The sequence below is a fragment of the Colletotrichum karsti genome (assembly GCF_011947395.1).
Source record: "Colletotrichum karsti strain CkLH20 chromosome Unknown Scaffold4, whole genome shotgun sequence".
Taxonomy (NCBI): domain Eukaryota; kingdom Fungi; phylum Ascomycota; class Sordariomycetes; order Glomerellales; family Glomerellaceae; genus Colletotrichum; species Colletotrichum karsti.
Genome location: NW_024065904.1, coordinates 249,929 through 269,385, shown reverse-complemented (window position 1 = coordinate 269,385; position 19,457 = coordinate 249,929). Strand labels below are relative to the sequence as shown.

At 54.8% G+C, this 19,457-nt stretch overlaps 5 protein-coding genes across 5 annotated transcripts; 3 read left to right on the top strand and 2 right to left on the bottom strand.

The window, feature by feature from the left end:
- Positions 1–4,274: 4,274 nt before the first annotated feature.
- CkaCkLH20_01624 (MFS hexose transporter) lies at positions 4,275–5,999 on the top strand (the record flags this gene model as incomplete). Its single annotated transcript, XM_038884343.1, has 3 exons — positions 4,275–4,680; positions 4,740–5,673; positions 5,729–5,999. The coding sequence occupies 3 exons, from the start codon at positions 4,275–4,277 to the stop codon at positions 5,997–5,999; spliced, it is 1,611 nt and encodes a 536-aa protein (XP_038750043.1).
- A 1,299-nt stretch (positions 6,000–7,298) lies between these two features.
- Positions 7,299–12,708, bottom strand: CkaCkLH20_01623 (endosomal peripheral membrane protein; the record flags this gene model as incomplete). The annotated part of the gene is made up of 5 exons (XM_038884342.1): positions 7,299–9,383; positions 9,431–11,926; positions 11,978–12,447; positions 12,511–12,577; positions 12,631–12,708. 5 exons carry the CDS (start codon positions 12,706–12,708, stop codon positions 7,299–7,301), a joined length of 5,196 nt encoding a protein of 1,731 aa, XP_038750042.1.
- Positions 12,709–13,350: 642 nt separating this feature from the next.
- Positions 13,351–13,959, top strand: CkaCkLH20_01622 (ubiquitin-conjugating enzyme; the record flags this gene model as incomplete). Its single annotated transcript, XM_038884341.1, has 4 exons — positions 13,351–13,423; positions 13,490–13,569; positions 13,631–13,836; positions 13,896–13,959. 4 exons carry the CDS (start codon positions 13,351–13,353, stop codon positions 13,957–13,959), a joined length of 423 nt encoding a protein of 140 aa, XP_038750041.1.
- A 753-nt stretch (positions 13,960–14,712) lies between these two features.
- Positions 14,713–15,924, top strand: CkaCkLH20_01621 (SPFH domain/Band 7 family protein; the record flags this gene model as incomplete). Its single annotated transcript, XM_038884340.1, has 2 exons — positions 14,713–15,119; positions 15,180–15,924. 2 exons carry the CDS (start codon positions 14,713–14,715, stop codon positions 15,922–15,924), a joined length of 1,152 nt encoding a protein of 383 aa, XP_038750040.1.
- Positions 15,925–16,760: 836 nt separating this feature from the next.
- Positions 16,761–19,457, bottom strand: CkaCkLH20_01620 (uncharacterized protein; the record flags this gene model as incomplete). Its single annotated transcript, XM_038884339.1, has 1 exon — positions 16,761–19,457. One exon carries the CDS (start codon positions 19,455–19,457, stop codon positions 16,761–16,763), a length of 2,697 nt encoding a protein of 898 aa, XP_038750039.1.

Here is a 19,457-nt window from a genome sequence, read left to right as displayed (position 1 = left end):
GGAAAGGGGACGAAAGTGAGAGCCCGGCTGCTTCCTTCATACTCTAACTGGACTTGCTCGTCTGCTCTTGGCAAGAAGGATGCTTTAGGTGGACACGGGAGGAGGGAAGACGTGCCGTGATGCCTGCCGTGCCACAGCCTCAGGGGTCCCAGGTCGGGCCTTTCTGGGAGAACGGGAACGAATGGAAGGAAATGGCGATATTGAGACTGAGAAAGAAGGGACGCCTTGTCTTCTGCCTAGTTCATCCCTGCCACATCTTCCTCTCTCGCGTTGCTTCTCCTGCACTGTCATCCCAAATCCTTCGCCAGCGTCGTGATATCCAGAATTCTCCTCCAATTCTCAGCTTTGGTTGCATTGCAACCCAAAAGCCATCAACCCTACCACATGGCCGAATCTGCCTCTAGTTGCATCGAGTCGCCTTGCCCCTTTCCCTTAGCCCTGACACTTTGTGGGGATTCAGGGTCTGGGGTAGCCACACCTCGACTTTAACCGGCGTCGCAGCGCTTCCACAGACCTGGGACCGCCCGAACGGAAGCCAGCCAGCCAGCCAGCCAGCCATGGCTCCTTACATCGCGGTGTTTAGCGACGCTAATGTTACTCGGCTAATGTCAGTAGCGAGCTAGTCGCGCAAACCAACTTGAGAGGAGAGCAACCGGCTATTTGCGCAGATTTCTCCAAGACAGAGCAAAGAATAAGAGCTGAAGCACGGCTTTGCATGAACGACGTTCCTGGCTGTCGGGATGGACTTAATCCCGAACAAGCATCGTTCCAACGGACGAGCGTTGCGTCCGGCCCAGAATTCCATTCTTCCTGGCCCTCCATCACCTTAATTCAGCGGGTCTGAAGGGGACCATGGCTCTTCCCCGGATTTGGAAACGTCGATTCATGCTTCCAAATAATCATTGGAGGAGGGTCATGAGACCGCGTTTGAGGTAGCATGGCGTGATGAACTGGAACTGGTCATGATTCGATAGACCAACGTGTCGAGACGGAAACCCCAGATTTCCCCATGGGGATGCACCAATACGTTACGAGCTAAAAGGTGCTCGTGTCTGTCAGGCAATCAATGCTAGTCACGAATGTGGTGCGAACAGAGTCGAGACCATACCGAATCAGCGTGCCTGGCATATGGATGGCATTGAATGGAGGGCTTGATCGCCTGTAAAGAGTTGTCGACTGGACGAATACGTCTTGTACGTATGAACTTCACTACCCAGAGCCGGAAAGAGATTGACAACGACCGCGACTTTCGTTCCCAACCCGAGAAATGACTGCGTCGCGTGTTTAGCCAGGTCGAACATCTCCAATCCAGAAGTTAGACAAAGACAGGTTCAGCGTGGATACGTCCAGGGGCGCGACTGGCAGCGAGACGACCACCAAACAGCCGCGATGGGCAATGAAAAATCATACACACTTCGCTAGTTTCCCATTCCGAAGCAAATTACAGTCGACAAAAGTGGATTTCCTACCAAGTTCAATGTTACTGAGTTTAGTAACCGGATTTCTCTGACTGATGTTTGCTTTCAAGCAGTTTCAGTCTGGGTCCAATCTCGGTAAAGACCCAACAGGAGTTGAGGGTATCTGATTATCAAAGCGTCTCCTGGATGTCCCAGAAACATCACGAAGCAATTCAAGCTAGCCCCAAACGGAGCTAGAACACCTGTCAGACATGGCATTGTCGTCGGCCCTACCATCCGGGGAGGCGCTTCGCTGACCACTCTCCATTCCCTGTGGCGTTTAGTCGTTCCATGCTCAATATTGACTGCAGGGTCACGGGTGAGAAAACAGCACTCGTCTAGCGTCTGCTTCCGACCTCTCGACACGTCTCCTGAAGTTGAAGCACGTCCGCCCGGGCATTACAGGCTCCGGCGAAATGGGAGTTCTCCGGGCGGCCTCATCAAGACACATCAAGGCAACCTCCGAAAATCACGAAGATGAGGCACGCTGTTCACCTGCAGCCTGCAGCCCAAAGGTCAAGCGCAGGATCTGTATTCCTGATGAGTTGATGATTCATGAGACCATGTTGGTACAGATCGACCTGAAAGGGAGGGGCCGGTCTGCTGCCCATTGGCGACATCTTCGTCGACGGAGGTTCTCTGGCAAGATCCGCCTTGGGTAACGCCTGTTTGACTCATTTCTCAGATACCTTTGGGTATTGTAATGTTCAATTTGAATGGTCTTACAGATCCCGTGTCGAGGGATCACGATCAACATTCGAAGAAGACCATCCAAGAGCAACTAGGATCACTTGGCAGCACAGGACGACCCAGTATAATTGCTCATATATTCCTTCGATTTTCTGTATTTTTGTAAGTACCTCTTTACTTTTGTCATGTCAATAGCCTCACTGAACAAGTCAAGAAGGGTCAGGTTGATAACCTGGGCACAACCGTTGTCGAAGTGGCTGACCGGTGAGGGGTCCCAATGCCTGGCTTCGCTAAGGACGCCATGCGCCTTACACCCGCATGGTTGAACCCTGGCATGTCCAATGATGACGCTTTGCCGGCCACCATCTCGACTTCCATCAGCTAATCTGCCTGCTTTCTCATAGCCGAAGTCGACCAACGAACTAGCTGCAGCCTGCAGGAGCATTTCCCCAGGCCCCACGTTTCGAGCCAGAGGAGCGAGACACCCTCTCTGCTTTCTCCTCCACACCTTCTTTCACGAGTTCCATCTCTTAGAGAGATCTGCCTTAACCGTTTTCTGCTCATCACGAGAGCTCCAACCAATAGGCCTCAAGTGGTTAAAAGGCTCTTTTTGCCGGCCTCTTTTGCCAGACGGACCTTCTGCTGAGCCACATGCGATGGTTTGTCCAGGATCGGCTTGACACCTAAATCGCACGTCTCCGGAGGCCAGGCAGGGCTGTTGAATGTTTTTTTCCTGGTACGCTAATTCCTTGCAGACTCTTTACATTGGTGTTCTTGGGTACGAGTGCCTCGCGCCTGGTGGAAGCTTACTCACTTTAGGTCCTTGGACGTTCTCTATCACCACCCTTTTGCCTCCATCGACGGTCTGTCTTGTTGCATATTCAACACGACATCACGTGTACGAGAGAAGGGTCTCAATCCGATCTTGTAACCGTGGCGAAGAATCTGCACGAGACCAGGAATGAAAGTACATCGGACCAACATCTGGTCTAGCTAGTTCCTTTCGCTGCCATGCCATTGCCAGTTGCCGCAATTTCGTTAGAGGTCTGCCTGGAAAAATGTTTGACACATGGCAGAAAGATTCTATTTTCGAAGTCATCACGCCAGCGATATCGTCTGGCTGCGCTCCACGCCTGGTCTTGAAGGATGAGCCGGCGGACCGGAGATGCCTGTGAGCGGCGCCAACAACTCAGATGTGCGTACGAGGAGGGATGGTTGTTTATGATTTTGGGCCTGAAGGTAAGTGGCTGGTTATTGCAACCTCATGATTTCTTTGGTAGATCTAGGATGCAATTGAGAGCAACGAAGCTTACAATGAGTAAGTTCCTACAGAGCAACCCATGGGAACGTCTCCCGACATCCATGTCCCTAGTGCCCGAGAGCTGCGCTGTCACGTAAACGGCACGGAGATGAGAGAGAATTCTCAACTGACCATTTCGCCTGTTGGATGACAGGCCGCCGGCTTCCGTGCCACATGAAGGGCACTCATCCAACATGACTGAAGTCGGCCCACGAATCAAATCCTGCAGCAGCGGCGAACCCTTGTCGAAATCCGTTCCGGACCTGGGTGTTTTGCTCCTGTGCCGCACCCATCAATTCGCTGGCGACCTTTCTGGACCTATCTTTTGAGAGATCTACTTTGATGCATGGCCTTTCCCGAGAGGCTAGACAAAGATGGGAGAAAACGCCCGCCCACCACCGTAGAGACCTGGATCCAGCCCAAACGTGGTGGCTTCTGGGGAAGAAAACTTCCATTGCTCTCTCTGACCGTCCAGTTTTACCCGCACCTCGCCAATTCGTGCCGTCGCCGCCGTCCACCCCGGTTCTGGCCACACCCTGACCCTCCCCCATATCCCTCCTCACGGGGTGTGCATGTCCCAATGGGGTGACCAAGGCAGCTCCGGGGTTAAACGTGCAGATCAAAAGCAAACCTACCCTTTCAGCCGTTGCCAAAGGCCCAAAATGCAAGACTCGGGAAAGACATATAAGTCTTCGACCCTGTCCTCTCCCATGCCGGCTGCTACCCTTTCCTCTCCACCCGCGAGTCGGTCAATCAACTTCAATCCTCTCTCTATCATCAGAAAGTTCTTCCCCGGTCTTTAGGAAGCAACATCTACAACCGCCGCCATGGTGAAGAAGCCCGTTGCCTCCCAGCAGGTTGCTGACAATGTCGAGATCGCGCGAGCTGAGGCTCCGCGATTCGAGAAGGTCTACTGGCTGAAGGAGCCTCACCTTCGCAAGCTGTACTTCTCGACCATCTTCCTCATGGTTGCCTCGGCCACCACGGGTTACGATGGTATGCTCGTCAACACTTCCCAGCAGATGCAGCGATGGAAAGACTACTTCGGCGACGGCGTCTCCGACAACAACAAGCTCGGCATTCTCATCAACATGTTCAACATCGGTTCCATTATCTCATTCTTCATCACTCCCTACGTGGCCGACGGCTACGGACGTAAGGTAGCCATTGTTTCCGGCTGTATCTTCATGGTCATCGGCGGTTGCATTACTGCTTTCTGCAATGGCTGGGGAAGTAAGTCGATGACTCTGGCATTTTTCTCTCATCACAAACCGCATGCTTACTAGTTTTAGTGTACGTCGGCGGCCGATTCATCCTCGGTTTCGGTAACTCTCTGGCTCAGATGTCCTCTCCCCTGCTTCTTACCGAGATCTGCCACCCTCAACACCGTGGTCCCGTCACTGCCATCTACAACTGTCTGTGGAACTTGGGTGCCCTGATCGTCGCCAGTATCGGTTGGGGAACTTCCTACGTCAACAACGACTGGTGCTGGAGATCCATCACCTTCATCCAGATCGTCCCCTCCGTCATCCAGCTGATCGGTATCTGGTGGGTGCCCGAGTCCCCGCGTTACCTCATCAACAAGGACCGCGCCGAGGAGGCTCTCGCTGTTCTGGCCAAGCACCACGCCGGAGGCGACTACAATAATGCCACCGTACAGTTCGAGTTCCGCGAGATGAAGGAGACCATCACGATGGAGAGAGACGCCGACCGCACGACTAGCTACATCGACTTCTTCAAGACCAAGGGTAACCGATGGAGGTTGGCTATTATTATCTCTCTCGGTATCATCTCCCAGTACTCCGGTAACGCTCTCTTCTCCAACTACATGGACGCCATCTACGACGGAGCCGGTATCAAGAACCAGAACCAGAAGCTCGCCATTTCCACCGGCAAATCGATCCTCGATCTTTCCTGCTCCATCGGTGCCGCCCTGACCGTCGACTACTTCGGCCGTCGCCCTCTGTTCCTGACTGCCATCACCGGTATGGTCGCCTCTTTCGTCTGCTGGACCATCACCGGTGCCGTCTACGAGAACTCCGGATCGACCAACCAGGGCTCCGGCTACGCTCAGCTGGTCTTCATCTGGGTCTTTGGTATCTTCTACGACATTGGTTTCTCCGGTCTCCTTATCGCATACGCCCTTGAGGTCCTCCCCTTCCATCTCCGCGCCAAGGGTATGATGATCATGAACATTACCGTCCAGGCCATCCTGGCCATTGGCAAGTACGTCAAATCCCACCCAACCCCTGCCAACGTCCCCCGACTAACGTCCGTCTAGCCAAACCAACAAGGTCGCGTGGGACAGCCTCCCCAACCACTGGAACTTCATGTTGTTCTACACCCTCTGGGACTTCTGCGAGCTCGTCTTCGTGTACTTCTTCTACGTCGAGACCAAGGGCCCCACGCTCGAGGAGATCTCCAAGATCTTCGACGGCGACGCGGCCGTCGCGCACGTCGACCTCCACCAGGTCGAGAAGGAGATCCACGACAACGACCACGAGGAAGACATCAACACCCGGGCCGCGCACACCGAGAAGACCGCCGTCTGAGCCAGTTCCCGTCGCGGCTCCAAAAATCAAATGTTTTCTCTTCTCCACGTCAAACTTTGTAATCCCGCTTGGATTCTAGCCCGGTGGTGGATGTAATGCGGGCTCGGCGCCGGTCGGGCTCGGGCTTTTTGGAGGTGGTTTGATCATGATACCAGAGACACGCGCGACGTGGGCCCTCCGTCCCTTCACCGGAAGGAGAGCGTGCCGAGCCCGTGTCTTACCACTTACTCTCGTTTCAAGTAGCCGTTCAATAGCAATTGACCTGTTACTCTTCACACTATCTCCCAGACTCGAGTGAGTTAGTTGCATATGCCAATGTTCCGCCAATGCCGCGCCGCGAAAAAGCCAATCTATCCAAGGCCCCTTCCCTTCCCCCCAAGACCTGCTGCTACACCAGGAACTCTATCCCCGGATCGTATTCATCGGTGCGCTACTGCCGGCATCCAGGCTGGGGAGCACAGAGCACAAGGACACGGGAACGCGACCATGTTTGTCCTCTGTGGAATGGGCGACGCGGGTTGGTGGACCTTCTCTCTCTCTCTCTCTCTCTCTCTCTCGGGTGCTTGCTTGCTGATGCACGCGGGACTTGGCTTGGGGGCCGGAGGCGTGGGGTCGCGGGCCGTGAGACCGGCGGGATCCCGCTTTGTTTGGACCAATCAAGCGGCGGAAGACGGGCGTTGGGGTAAGGGGTGGGAAGGGTCGCATGTTTACGGGGGATGCGGGGGGAGGGGGGAGGGAGGGAGTGTTGGATGGGCTGATTAGAGGTTGTCTTTCTCTTTTCTTCTTTTGGTACGGGTTTTGGAGGATGTTTTGTGTTTATGAGAGGAAGCGGTTGAGGGGGGAGGGTTTCTGAGACGGCATTGAGATGTTTATTACGGCCTTGTGAGTGGTGGTGTCTTGGATGATGGGTTGGGTTTTGTTTGGTGGACGTAAGGCTTAGGGACAGACGGATATTGGATTGTATGCGGGGGCCGGAGACGTACATGCGGGTTTACTCGTTTGGGACCGGGGATGGATGAGTGCTGCATTGGTAAGGGGTCACGGCCAGCGCGTGGGATTTGCTTTTGGGGACGTGAGTGAGAGGTGAGACTAGATGGTCGGAGACGTTGTGCCTTGTTGAGCGACATCTAGTGAGCTGTATCAGGTCGGTCATTGAACCGTGGAGTTCAGGCAGGTTACGGAGACAAATTCGGTATACGAGCTTTTTTACAGAGGAATGATCTACAATGAGGTACTGGCCGGCGTGTCTGTCTAGTCGTCTAAGTAGTTATACACGGTCCGCAAATAAAAACACAATCTCTAAAGCCCCAGTTCACCACCGACAACCTCGAGAGCTTCGGTGCATAGCTTTAGAACGGCTTCGTCGCCGGAGCCACCCGCTACCTGCACGGCGCTGACGAGGAGAGGGTACAAACGTAGGAGATGCTTTCGGCCCTCGCTCTCGACGTTGGGAGTATCCGGGATGGCGTCCGACGCGGAGGTGAGATCGACGAGTTGCCGGAGGACTCGGAGGAGCTCTTTGCGCTGGGAGAGGGGTTGCGGCATGCGGCCTCGGAGAGGCTGGTCGGCGATGTAGGAGCGGATGGTCAGTGCCGTGCGGAGGATGAGGAACGGGGCTGCGGTGCGGGCGATGCGGATGTGCAGGGCCTGAGGCGCCTCGGACAGCACGGAGCGAGGAGGCGGGAATGCGGGCGTGGGCGGCTGGACTACGATGCGCAGGGAGTCCTCGCTGTACACGGAGACGAGGGAGAAGAGTTCGTCGAGGCAGACGTAGCTCATGCGCTCGCGGCGGGTGGGAGCGGGATCTATCGTGCGACCGTTTCGCTTCTTGTACAGTGCCGCCAGATCGGTGCCGTCGCTGCTGGAGAGGAGAGAGGTCTCGGCCGGCGACGGGGCGTGGATGATGGATGTCCGGAACAATGACTCTGCGTAGGCCTTACGGGTTTTGTCGGGAATCGCTTCGGCTCCCAGGGAAGGGATTATGAGCTCGCGGAGCTTGTGGAAGGCTGTGATGTCGAAGGATTCGTCGTCTGAGAGGTCGGCAGTTGTTGGGGCCGCATGGCAGTCTGCGCTGACGATGCCGTCGGCTATTTCGACAATCATTTGCCAGATGCTCTGGAGAGTCGAACGAGGGACTTCGAGGGTGCGGATTTGAGGCAGTGTCGCTTCCAGAACGGCGAGGATAGAGTTTGTAGCGAGACGCCATGGCTGGACTGATTTAGTGACGATCGGGAAGCCGTATTTCAAAACGACGGGCTTGGACAGGGCGGACAGGGCGGCGGAGAAGGCTTCGCTAGAGTAAATGTCTGCGTCGGAGGCGTTCTTCAGGATCAGAGTCTGCAAGATGGCCATGCTGGATTTTGACATTGCGACGTAGGTCCTTCGCTGTGTAGGTGTTTGCGGTTTGAGGACCTCGTCGCTGAATGCCAGACGGACAAACTCTGCCACCTGGGATATCATTGCTGATGGAACGCCGGCGAGATCTGTTCGCACCATCTTGATTGCCTCGAGCACCTGGTTCTGCAGCGGAGTAACGTACTCGATATCGTTGACGTAGGCCGCCACAGTTGCTTGTTGTAGCGCCTCGCGGAAGAGCGTTAGCATCTGACGAACTCGGTCAACCGTCAAATCCTTCTGTACAAGCTGGTACACGTCGTGGAATGCAGCGACGAAAGCGATCAGGCAATTTTGATTGTCTGCCTTCTTTCCGTCCTCTTCGTCTGAGGAAACTGGTGTGCCCCGAGACCACATTTCCCAAACAGCATTGACAGTGGTGGCGTCGAAAATTTCCCGGTCGGGGTCGTCTTCGAGCTTAACGACTTTTCCGAGAGCTTTGTATATTGCCGTGTTGATGTTGAGCACCTTGAAGTCAAGGAGAGTTGTGAAGTGGCCAAGAAGCTCTTGCCAGAGAGCGTTAAAGGAAGAGTGGCTCGACAGAGAATCCATGTAGGTGGCTAGAAGTTCCGAGATGCCGTTCAATACGACAACGGCCGTTTCGTGCCATTCCTTTTGATCCCGATGTACTGAACTGTCGCTGGCTGCAGCCTGCAGTTCTTCCTCGATGGATGATATAAGTTTGAAAATCACAGATTTGACGCAGACCGACCAGGCTTCCGGGCTTAGCTTGTCGCCATATGCGTCAAATATTCTCAGCAGAGTCTGAATTGCACTATTCCGCAGTTCCAGCCTCCCATCAGCTGTCACAGTCGTGAGTCTGAGAAGCAGAAGCATCCAGAGTGCCGCATCGGACGCGTTGTGCTCCGAGTTCGCGGCGAGCGCGGCCAGCTCTGAGATGGTTGAGCCTTGCATCAGATCAGCGGTAATTGGCAGGTACTCTGTCTTTCCGGAAAGAAAGTCCGAAAGGACCCAAAAGAACGTCACAGTCTGTGATCGTCAGCTGATGTTCAGAAGACTGCGGACGTTGAGCCTACCGTAAGAGCAATGTTGAGGTCGTCATCTTGCGAGCAAAATTTGTAAAGGGTATCAACAAGTATAAGGAAGCAAGAGTTTGGCAGAGACGCTAAGAAGTCAGAGCAGATAAGTTGAAGAGAATTGAAAGAAGACCGGACGAGCTTCGCTGATCGTGTCATGAGAACAACCGTCTGGGAGCCCCTGCGCTCTTCCGGGGCGAACTTTTTGTCGATGAAGATGGAGCCAATGATTTCGAAAGCAATCTCCCAACCGCTCACAAGGGTTTCGCCGCAATTCTCGAGCAAATTTTTCAGACCCTCGAGAATCGCCTTGTGGATTTCGATGTCGGTACCATGGCTAGATACAGTGACCTCTCTGTCTTGTTGTTGCAGTGGCAGAAGTGCGTCCCGAAGGGCCTCAAGAAGAAGAAGCTGGACTTTTCCACATTGCTCGCGCTCCATTGTCGCAGCCACATTGGCTGATTCGAGAGCTAGCCTGACTAGAATGTCTGCCGCACGCAGTCTAACAGAGGAGTTCATCGACGAGGCGTTGAGAATGTGAATGAGTTCGGATGTCAACGGCGTCCAGCCAGAGATGTCAGGCGGGTACGACAGTAGACGGTCGATGTTGATGGTCGCAATATCGCCAAGCTTAGCAAGAGCGAAATGATCCTCTTGGTTCGGGCCCGCTGCGGCGGCGGTAGAGACGCTCAGAACGCGGCGATGCTGCTGTACTGGAGGCTTCATGCTGGCAGACTGAGGGGACTGTGGTTGACTTGCGGCCTCAACCTTCTGTTTATCGTCGTTGGTTCTCTCGAGAAGATTGCATATCGCCGTTACAACCTCGCCAAAGGCGTCGTTGGGGAAATCGATGGTGCTTTCAATCAGCCTCGAGGCTGCAGTCTCGACAGCTCTCACTTCGCTAGCAAAGTTTGAGAGCAGGGCGCTTGCTTCACCCTCGGCCTGATGGTCGGTTCCCTTGGTGGCAAGAGGTGTTCGTCCAGGAGTCTTACTTGTGGAGAAGAGAACAAAGTCGGCTTGCTGTAGCGTTTCGAGGATGATCCGCCACGATGAGCCAAGTGTCGGGCCAAGCGCGATGCCGAGGTTAAGAAGTGCTCTCAAGCAGAGCAGGTTGCGAGTATTAAGGGTCATCTGACTTCCATCGACACTCTGTTGCCGGCCTTTGTCAGCAACGGGAGTCGACTGATTCAAGCTGTCGACACTTAATAGCCCTCGCGCATTGCTGAAAATACTGCTTGGGGCTTCTGTGGTCGGTGTTGGTGTCGTGGGTCGGGCTGTACCGGCGTTGAGACAAGCTGTGAAGACGTTTGGCGGAACTGCAGCCTTGCCCAGTGTCGTCAAAAATGCGTCTCGTGGTGTCGACAATTGGAGCAATCCAGCCACGTGGGCAAACTTTTGAAATGCCCTTACTAGGCTGTGATAGTACTCAGAATCCATGGCAGCGTATAGCAGCGTTGAGCAAGTAGCAAGAATGGCTGGCCAACATTCTTCAATGATGGCTGCGCAAATCTTGACTTCATTGTGTAGGGGATGGTCCTCCAAAACTAACGGGTTAAGGGGCACCGGATTCTTCTTGAAAGATGCCGAGCGTTCCAAAGCTCCGCGCTGGCCATCGGCATCGTCTTGCGGGGGAGCGGGAGAATCCCGACCTGGCTCCTGCTTTCCACTTCTCTTGCGGCCGCGGCTGTCTCCTGGAACGGTGAGGGGAAGTATAAACTTGGCAAGACCCTCCGACAATGAGGAGATGCACGAGAGCGTCAAGCTGTAAATGTAGGATTCTGGAATGGAAGGCGCTTCGGTCTTGTCCAATTGGTCGATGCAGGGAACTCTGACATTGCTCCACTGGGTGCTGATTCCGATGTTGGAACCATCTGAGCCAACGGATCCGCTGATGATGCCAGTAACGCCGCTCGCCTCGAGCATAGCTTGATCCGTAGACGAGGCGATGCTCGCATATGGGTTCGCCACGGGGATTGTGGATTGATGTCCCAGGCCGATGACAGACGGCTTTTCAGTACTCAGTCGCACGAAGGTTGCCGTCAGGTGCTTCACGATATTCTTCTCTCCTTCCTTCGCATCATAGTTGACGAAAATGCGTCTGATCAGAGCATGCTCAGCAAAAATGCCCCTGAACACCTCGAGGCACAGAGCTCGTTTCCATATTGCCGTTTCTTGGTCGAGTAGTTGTGTCAGGATGTCCAGGGCGTCGCCACTTTCAGAGGGAAGAATGTTGATGTGTCGTCGCAAGAGCGTATAGAGAATCCGAACTAGTCTGACTGACGTTGCAAAGTTGGGCTTGCCCTTTAGAGCGCTGATAATGAAGGGCATGACACGGGTCTGGAGGATGTGGGCTTGCTCCTTGTGCGACGAAAATACGGAGGCATGGTTGGTGAGAACTGATTCTATCAGCTCCAACCCAAAGGTCTGCGGGAGCCCGGAAAACCTGAGGTACTCGGGGCGTTGGTTTTCTGTCATGAGGCAAAGGTCCATGAATATCTAGGAGAAAGTCAGCAACCGGAGCGGTTTGCTAAGGAGGACAACGCCTACCCTATACGCATCCAAGGCAGCCGCGCGCAGTTCAACCGTGCCATCACCTATTGGCGCCTCGCCAGCGGGAGGTGTTGACGTTCCGGACTTGTCCTCGGCTACCACCTTGTCGAATACCGAAACGACAAGCTGCTGCAGGGTGGCAGCGGAGGTGTTGTTGACGATAGCATTTTTGCTGGTCTGCAGGATGAAACAGATGTTCAAGGCAGTAACAAGGAGGCCTCCTTTCAGATCGGTCGCGTAGTTCTGTAAGAGGGACGGCAGGGCTTGGAGAATCTTGAGCTGGACATCAAGACCGGCAGAGGTCGCCTCACTCAGTGCTTCCAGAACCTGGTTCAACTTTCCCCTGGGTAGAGCGCGGGCGACGATGAGCCTTTGAAGGCATACAATAGCGATGCCGGTGAACTTTGCATTCTTGGTGCCACATGCAATGATGAAGGGGTTGACAAAATTGGGGCGCTGCGCCAGCTCTGTTTGTGAGGTCAGACAAGGTCGATATCATCACTTTCGGAACTCGGGAGACGCGGCAATACCGTTAGCAGCTTGAGCTTCATTGGCCCCTCGAAGCCCTTTTAGCTCATCGAGAGACTTTTCGGCGGCCTGGAGATGTCGGGTCAATCGAGAGACTCTTCATCAGCAGATAAACAACATACCTGTCGAAGATCATTATGCTTCCGCTTGCTTTCTTGGATGAGATTCGTTAGCTCCGTAGCTAGGAGCTGGGTCGTCATTTCGTCACGAGTGGCCCCAAGGGCAGTCCATCATCGGGTAAAGACACCAAACGAAAGCTTGTGGTCGACAAAGCCCGAATTTGCCAGAAAACCTATTGAGCAGCGTTGTGGTGAGGTAAGAAAACGGATGGTGTTCGTAGGAAAGTCCAAGGGAGCTAGCCATTAACTGCGATGTTCGGTGTCCATCCCAACATGAGCTCCCGATTGAGGTGAGCTGTCCACCTTGAATGATGACTCAGCTCGCATAAAGGTACCCACCTGCTCTTACCACGGTGACCTTCCAATTGGCAGAAATAACTCACCGCCTGTAAGGTCGCCAATGCCCCGCGCTGGCTCGTGCATGCGTATCAGGCACGTTAGGTGCCGGGGCGGCCTAACTGACGACGGGTAGGCGCTGTACCTATCTCACCGGCGGGGTACGGGGGATCCCTCTGGCAAGAGCTGACTTCACTGAGACGAGCTACCACCAGCGACCGTTTGCGGGTCGAGGTTCCCGTCACCTTAGGTAAGACCGAGCCGGACTGCTCTGCTCTGCCCTGCGTCGTCCCTCTCACTTTGTGACCCCTCCATCACGAACATCGCAACTTCGCCTCCAACCCACCACAACCTCCCTCTACCCACGACATCTGAAGACCAGCAATCATGGGCGCGAAGGTTCCACGCAATTTCAGACTCCTTGAGGAGCTCGAGAAGGGCGAGAAGGGCCTTGGAGCAGGTACTTGAGACCCTGTGACACATGTCCTGCTGCCCCGCGCATTCTGACTGACTCTCCCATTTGCAGAGGCTTGCTCGTACGGTCTGAACGATGCCGAAGATCTTCTCATGTCTGACTGGAATGGTACCATTCTGGGCCCTCCCCACGTACGTTCTATCCCCCGGCTGCAACTTGTGTTGTGCATACTCTAATAAGTTGTCCCAACAGAGTGTCCACGAGAACCGAATCTACTCCTTGAAGATGCACTGCGGCCCGAACTACCCTGACGAGCCCCCCACGATACAGTTCGTTAGTCAGGTCAACCTGCCCTGCGTAAACCCTCGCAACGGCGTCGTCGACCCCAAGCAGCTGCCCTGCCTTGCCAACTGGAAGAGAGAAAACACCATGGAGACTATCTTGATCGAGCTCAGGAGGTGCGTCCGAGCACACGCCGTCTAATACTCGACGCACGCCTTGCTAATAAGCTCTGCAGATACATGGCGGCTCCCGCTAACAAGAAGATTCCCCAGCCTCCTGAGGGCTCTGTCTACCAGTAGCCGATTTCATGATTCCCCGGATGTGCGACAAAGGGTATGGATGGATTGCAAGGGCTGATTCCCGGTATACATGGCATTGGTAGTACGGCTCAATGATTACGACTTCCCCCCCGTTCAACTCTGCCATTTGGCATGTGTGCACCAAACAAGGCGGAGAGGTTTCCTGCCAGTGACAGCAGCTATGTTGAAACTGCGTATGGCTCAGACATAGTGATGAGTTCAACGGCCTCATTCCATTGGAAACTGTGAATCTGTATCCGTCGCAGCACGAGATGACTGCCCTGCGGTATCATCCTAAGTGGACCACCGATAGATGCCATTGCGCCTTCAGTGTTGGCGGCGGGCATCAAGACTGAAACCTGTTGATGCATCTCATAGTCAACGCCCAATGAGTTGGGTTTCATGGGCATTCCATAGTGTATTCGGTGAAATGCAATGAAGCAGCCATTGGAAATTGACAGTATGGTTCAGAGCAGCAAGGTAGGAAACAATGGAAGTAGGGCCGCTGGAAACTACAGGAACATCGAGAACCACGACCTGGAAGCCGGTGGGCCTCGGCCCATTCCGCCGGCTAAAATCCGGCAGGCATCTGCCGCTTCCGTCATCCTACTTCCCATGGAAGCCTTTTTTTTTTCTCGGCAGCGACGACCCACGGTGCTTAGCTCATGACAGAGAGCTGCCCCCAGAAGCTTACAACCTCCACCATCCGTGATCCACGCACTCAGTTCGACTTGGGCCAATGCTGCAGCAAAGATGGCTTCGGCGGTAACCAAGGCGGCCCTCTCCCCGCCTCTGCGGAGGGCATTCACTCAGTCGCGCAGCTTCCAGACGAGCACCAAGAGCCTGCTCCCATCAAGCTTTGGCATCGGTTCCAGCATTCCTCCATCCTACTTCCAGAAGCCTTCTCTCCCCGCCAATACCGTGATCCGCTTCGTCCCTCAGCAGACAGCATGGATCGTCGAGCGCATGGGAAAGTTTAACCGCATTCTCGACCCTGGTCTTGCTATTCTCGTTCCTTTTATCGACCGTATCTCCTACGTCAAGTCGCTCAAGGAAGTCGCCATTGAGATTCCGAGCCAGAGCGCCATTACGGCCGACAACGTTACCCTCGAGTTGGATGGTGTTCTCTACACACGCGTCTTCGACGCTTACAAGGCTAGGTCAGGCCGCCCCAAGCGAATTCTGGGTTCTCTCGCGCAAACATACTGACTGTCTTGTAGCTATGGCGTCGAGGATGCCGAATACGCCATTTCCCAGCTGGCGCAGACCACGATGCGATCCGAAATCGGCCAACTGACCCTCGACCACGTCCTCAAGGAGCGCGCCGCTCTCAACACCAACATCACCGCTGCCATCAACGAGGCTGCCCAGGCTTGGGGCGTCACCTGCCTGCGATACGAGATCCGTGATATCCACGCCCCGGCCGGTGTCGTTGAAGCCATGCACCGACAGGTCACTGCCGAGCGATCGAAGCGAGCCGAGATTCTGGATTCCGAAGGACAGCGCCAGTCAGCCATCAACATTGCCGAGGGTAAGAAGCAGAGCGTTATTCTTGCGTCCGAGGCCTTGCGCGCCGAGCAGATCAACATGGCGTCTGGTGAAGCTGAGGCTATCCGCATGAAGGCCATGGCTACTGCTGCTGGCATTGACGCCATTGCGAAGAGCATCGCCGAGGGCGAGGACGCGGCTAAGGGTGCCGTCAGCTTATCCGTCGCCGAGAAGTACGTGGACGCCTTTGCCAAGTTGGCCAAGGAGAGTACGGCTGTGGTCGTCCCCGGCAACGTGGGTGATATCGGCGGCATGATCGCCACAGGTCTGAGTGTCTACGGCAAGGTCGGCGAGGCGCAAGCCAAGACGATGGCGAAGCAGATTGTCAACAACGAAGAGGCCAGCGAGAGCGATGAGGACAAGCCTCTGAAGGAGACTGTCTTGGAGAGCTTTGACGAAGCGGCGGGAAAGAGATGATTACAAAACACGGAACCGGCGTTGATGGATCACTGCACGGGAGGACAGCCGGATGTGACATTATGTACTAGTACTTTATCTCACTCAATTTAGAGATGGGCCGGAATCGCCCTTACGTGTTAAACAATAACGGCCGTACTTTTGCAACCGATCGTGACAAGATGATGCTGTCGGCGGATTATTGGTGCTGCTGCTCAATAATGCTTAGGTCCCTATCACCGAAGGTCGAGTTGAGAAGAAGGCAATGATGTACGTTGTAAATCAAGAGGTAACCACTGGACGCTAGAGGTAGCGATTTCCCGTGGTACGGAAGCTTTAGTTCATGGAAGGTAGGTGGTTGATAGATTTTTATACGGAAGGTAGTAAGTACCTTAGCAAGACGTACGTACCTACTGAGAGAGAGAATGCTCTCTTCCCTCATGAGATGTTCTGCCTTTTTGCCTTCTCCCAACTTCTCCAAGCTTCAAACTCCGTCATTTCTTCCATCCAAACACATTATGCTACCATCAAGCATCTCTTGTAATAAAATTACAGACTCAATGAGACGATCCAGGCGTGATGCCATCAGCTCCATCGGAGCAACAAAACCAGCAGAAACAATATCAGCAAAAATCAGATGGCTCATGCAAAAATGCTTTCCCTCCCGCTTCGTCCCAGAAGAAAAGATTACCCGCCGCCTCTGCGAACCCAAAACAAAACACCACGCCTCCTGTCTCTAATCCGTCCGAGATTTGTACAAGATCAATCGACAAAGAAAAATTATCATGTGCAGGGTATCGAGAAGAGATTATCCGAACCATTTGCGGGCAAAGCTTCCGTTCCCTCGTTTCAACCCGTCAGCCATCGTCATCCCACCAGCCGGCTTCCACCCCGGCATTACCGACAGCGCTCAACCTGACGGCCTTCTTCGACGATAGTCTATGGTTGGGCAAGGGCAGTGTCCCCTCAGGCGAGACAGGAGAATCCGGTCTCGGGATCCCAGCCACCGGCTCGATATCGCTCTCGGATTCGACTACACGAACCTGCTCGGCGAGTTCAGCCGAGTTTCGCGGTCTCAAAGGCGAGGAATCGTGACGTCCAGGCTCACTCGTCCTCAGCATACGTCCTCGGCCCTTGTTGGGAAACCCAAATCCCTGAAGACGGTGTCGATAAAGTGAAGGGTCGCTCGAAAGCTCGTCCTCCTCGTCGCTTCCATTGTCAAAGTCCATGAAATCGCTCAGGTCGGGACTTGGCTCGGCAAAGTCCATTGAACTGACGTTGCCCACGGGCCGGTCCAAGTACAGAAGTATGCGCTCGTGCTTGGCCTCTGCCGCCGGGACTTCCAGGGAAGGTCTTGCTCGCCTCAGGCTGCCTGTTCTCGACGATGGCATGGAGCCGGGTCGGGAGGACGAGGACTGAATGTCCAGACGGCGAGAATTGCTACGAGAGTGATTCCGGCTGCCCACCAGCGACCCTGGGCGTGCCTCCGACGACCGCGAACCCGCCTTGATGGTGCTGTTGGAGTTCGTCGATGTCTGGTGCCGAAGCATCTGAGGAGGCTCGGGCCACTGCATTTCCTTGATGGTGCCTTGCGACGAGTTGCGCTGGTGGTGATAAGACGAACCGTACTGAGTTTCCTCTTCGTATTCTGAGACGAGAGATTCTCGCATACGAGCTCGCTTCATGCGCAGGGCGGCCAACAGCATCTCCTCCTGCCGTGTGACGGCCATGAACCGTGAGTCAGATCCGCCGTTGGCCTCGATCGACTCCGTCGATGTCGTGAAGGATTCTATGGATGTCGGACTCAAGGGAGGTGTTGGCTGGTCGACTGAATGAGTCGAAGACTTGGTGGACAGCATGCGCCGCGGCGGTTCCACCACTCGTTCAGGCTTGATTTGGGGCTGCTGTACGGGCTTTTGGGGAGTGGCTCGCGCTTCCTGAGCCGCGTACTCTGGGCGAACATGCCTGTCACTGCCAGAATTCGTCGTCGACGTCGACTTGGTCGAATACATGGATGAACGGTTCGATGGGGCAGGTGGTTGGTACCGAGTGGCCGGCAGGGAACTCATCCGGGAATTGGGGCTGGGGGCTTTAGACGGAGGTGACTTGCTCGGTATCGTGAGGTACGTGTTCGTCGGCGCGAAGCTGGCATGTTTGACAGACTTCCTAGAGGCGAGCGAGGGGGCCTCGCGTGATCGATTCGACCTCAGTGAAGATGGCGCTAGGCTACCCGTGTCGCTGCTTTGAGATTCACCGGTAAATTTCGAAGAAAAGGTATCGGGGAAAGCATCGTCTTCTTCGGAATCGGACGACAGGGAGAGCACGCTTCTCTCCATCAAATCGGAGCCAGTGATGCTTCGACTCGTTCGTTTGGAAGCCTTCGACGTTTTGGTGTACCGACTCGACACGCTGGACGCGCAATCTCGATCTGGGAGTGTACCCTGTTGGATGGCTGAACTGGCGATTTCTGGAGAAGTCCGAGGTGCCGGCTTGGCTGCCGGCGCAGCTGCGTGTGCTTGATGCGGACGGATCCCAGGTCTCAAGACGGACGCGCTCTTCCTCGGTTCAGTCAATGGTGGCGATCTCAGCGGTGTCGGAACGGCGTTTGCCATGGGTTGGTCTGGTTTGGCCAGAGGCCCGTCGTGTCCCAGAACCTGATCGAAAGACATCTGCTCATAATGCTCATACAGATTGGGCAGCGGGCTTATGTCGTTCGCACCTCTGCGGCTGCTAGAACCGGTTCTAGGGCGACCCGATGACAAGTTCTCAACCATGCGCTCATACGTGCTTCGTCTCACCAGCTTCCTCTCTGTCCGCTGCTGAATGGGTGGCGGCGTGGATTTGGGCGACGTCACGGAGGCGAGAGAGGGGGATCTGGCATCGTAGTCCGAGCTGGGAGCCTGGTTTCCCTGGTTTCCCTCACGGAGGGACTTGAGGCTGCCGTGTTTGTGTCGGGACAAGAGGGGCCCCAAGTCCAATCTACTCGGTTTCTTCTTCGGTTTCAGCGCCAATGGGGCGACAGTATTCGAATTTCCTTCGATGTCCAGGAGTTCGTTCGCCTTCTGGGGCAGACCTTTTGCCATGGACGAGGATGACGTTTGCTGCGATATGGAAAGTGGCATTTTGGACTTGTCGTACCACGAGGTGATTGTCGAACTCGATCCTCGGCGGGTGAGGCTCGATGTCTCGGTGAAGTCCCTCGGGCCGGCGTCCGTATTCAATTGCGAAAACCGATTCGTCAGATATGCCGGCACAATCTCCGATTCCTGTTCCCATTGGCTGTTGTTTCTACGATGGTTCCCAGCGGGCGCCTTCTCTTCGCTTTGTTGTTGAACTCGACTCCTTTCGCTTGGATTGTACGTCGCGGTGCTCTCGGATACGGATACGCTGATGCCGGAGGTCGAGGCGTTGTCCCATTGTCGAGGCGCATCGATGTTGATTTCGGCGGTGCCCAAGATTTTCTGTGCTTTCGACATCGGTCCCGACACGATCGGCCCAAAGGGCGGCTTCTGTTTCCTCCCCGGGACAGGAAATGTGAACTTTGATCGACCCAT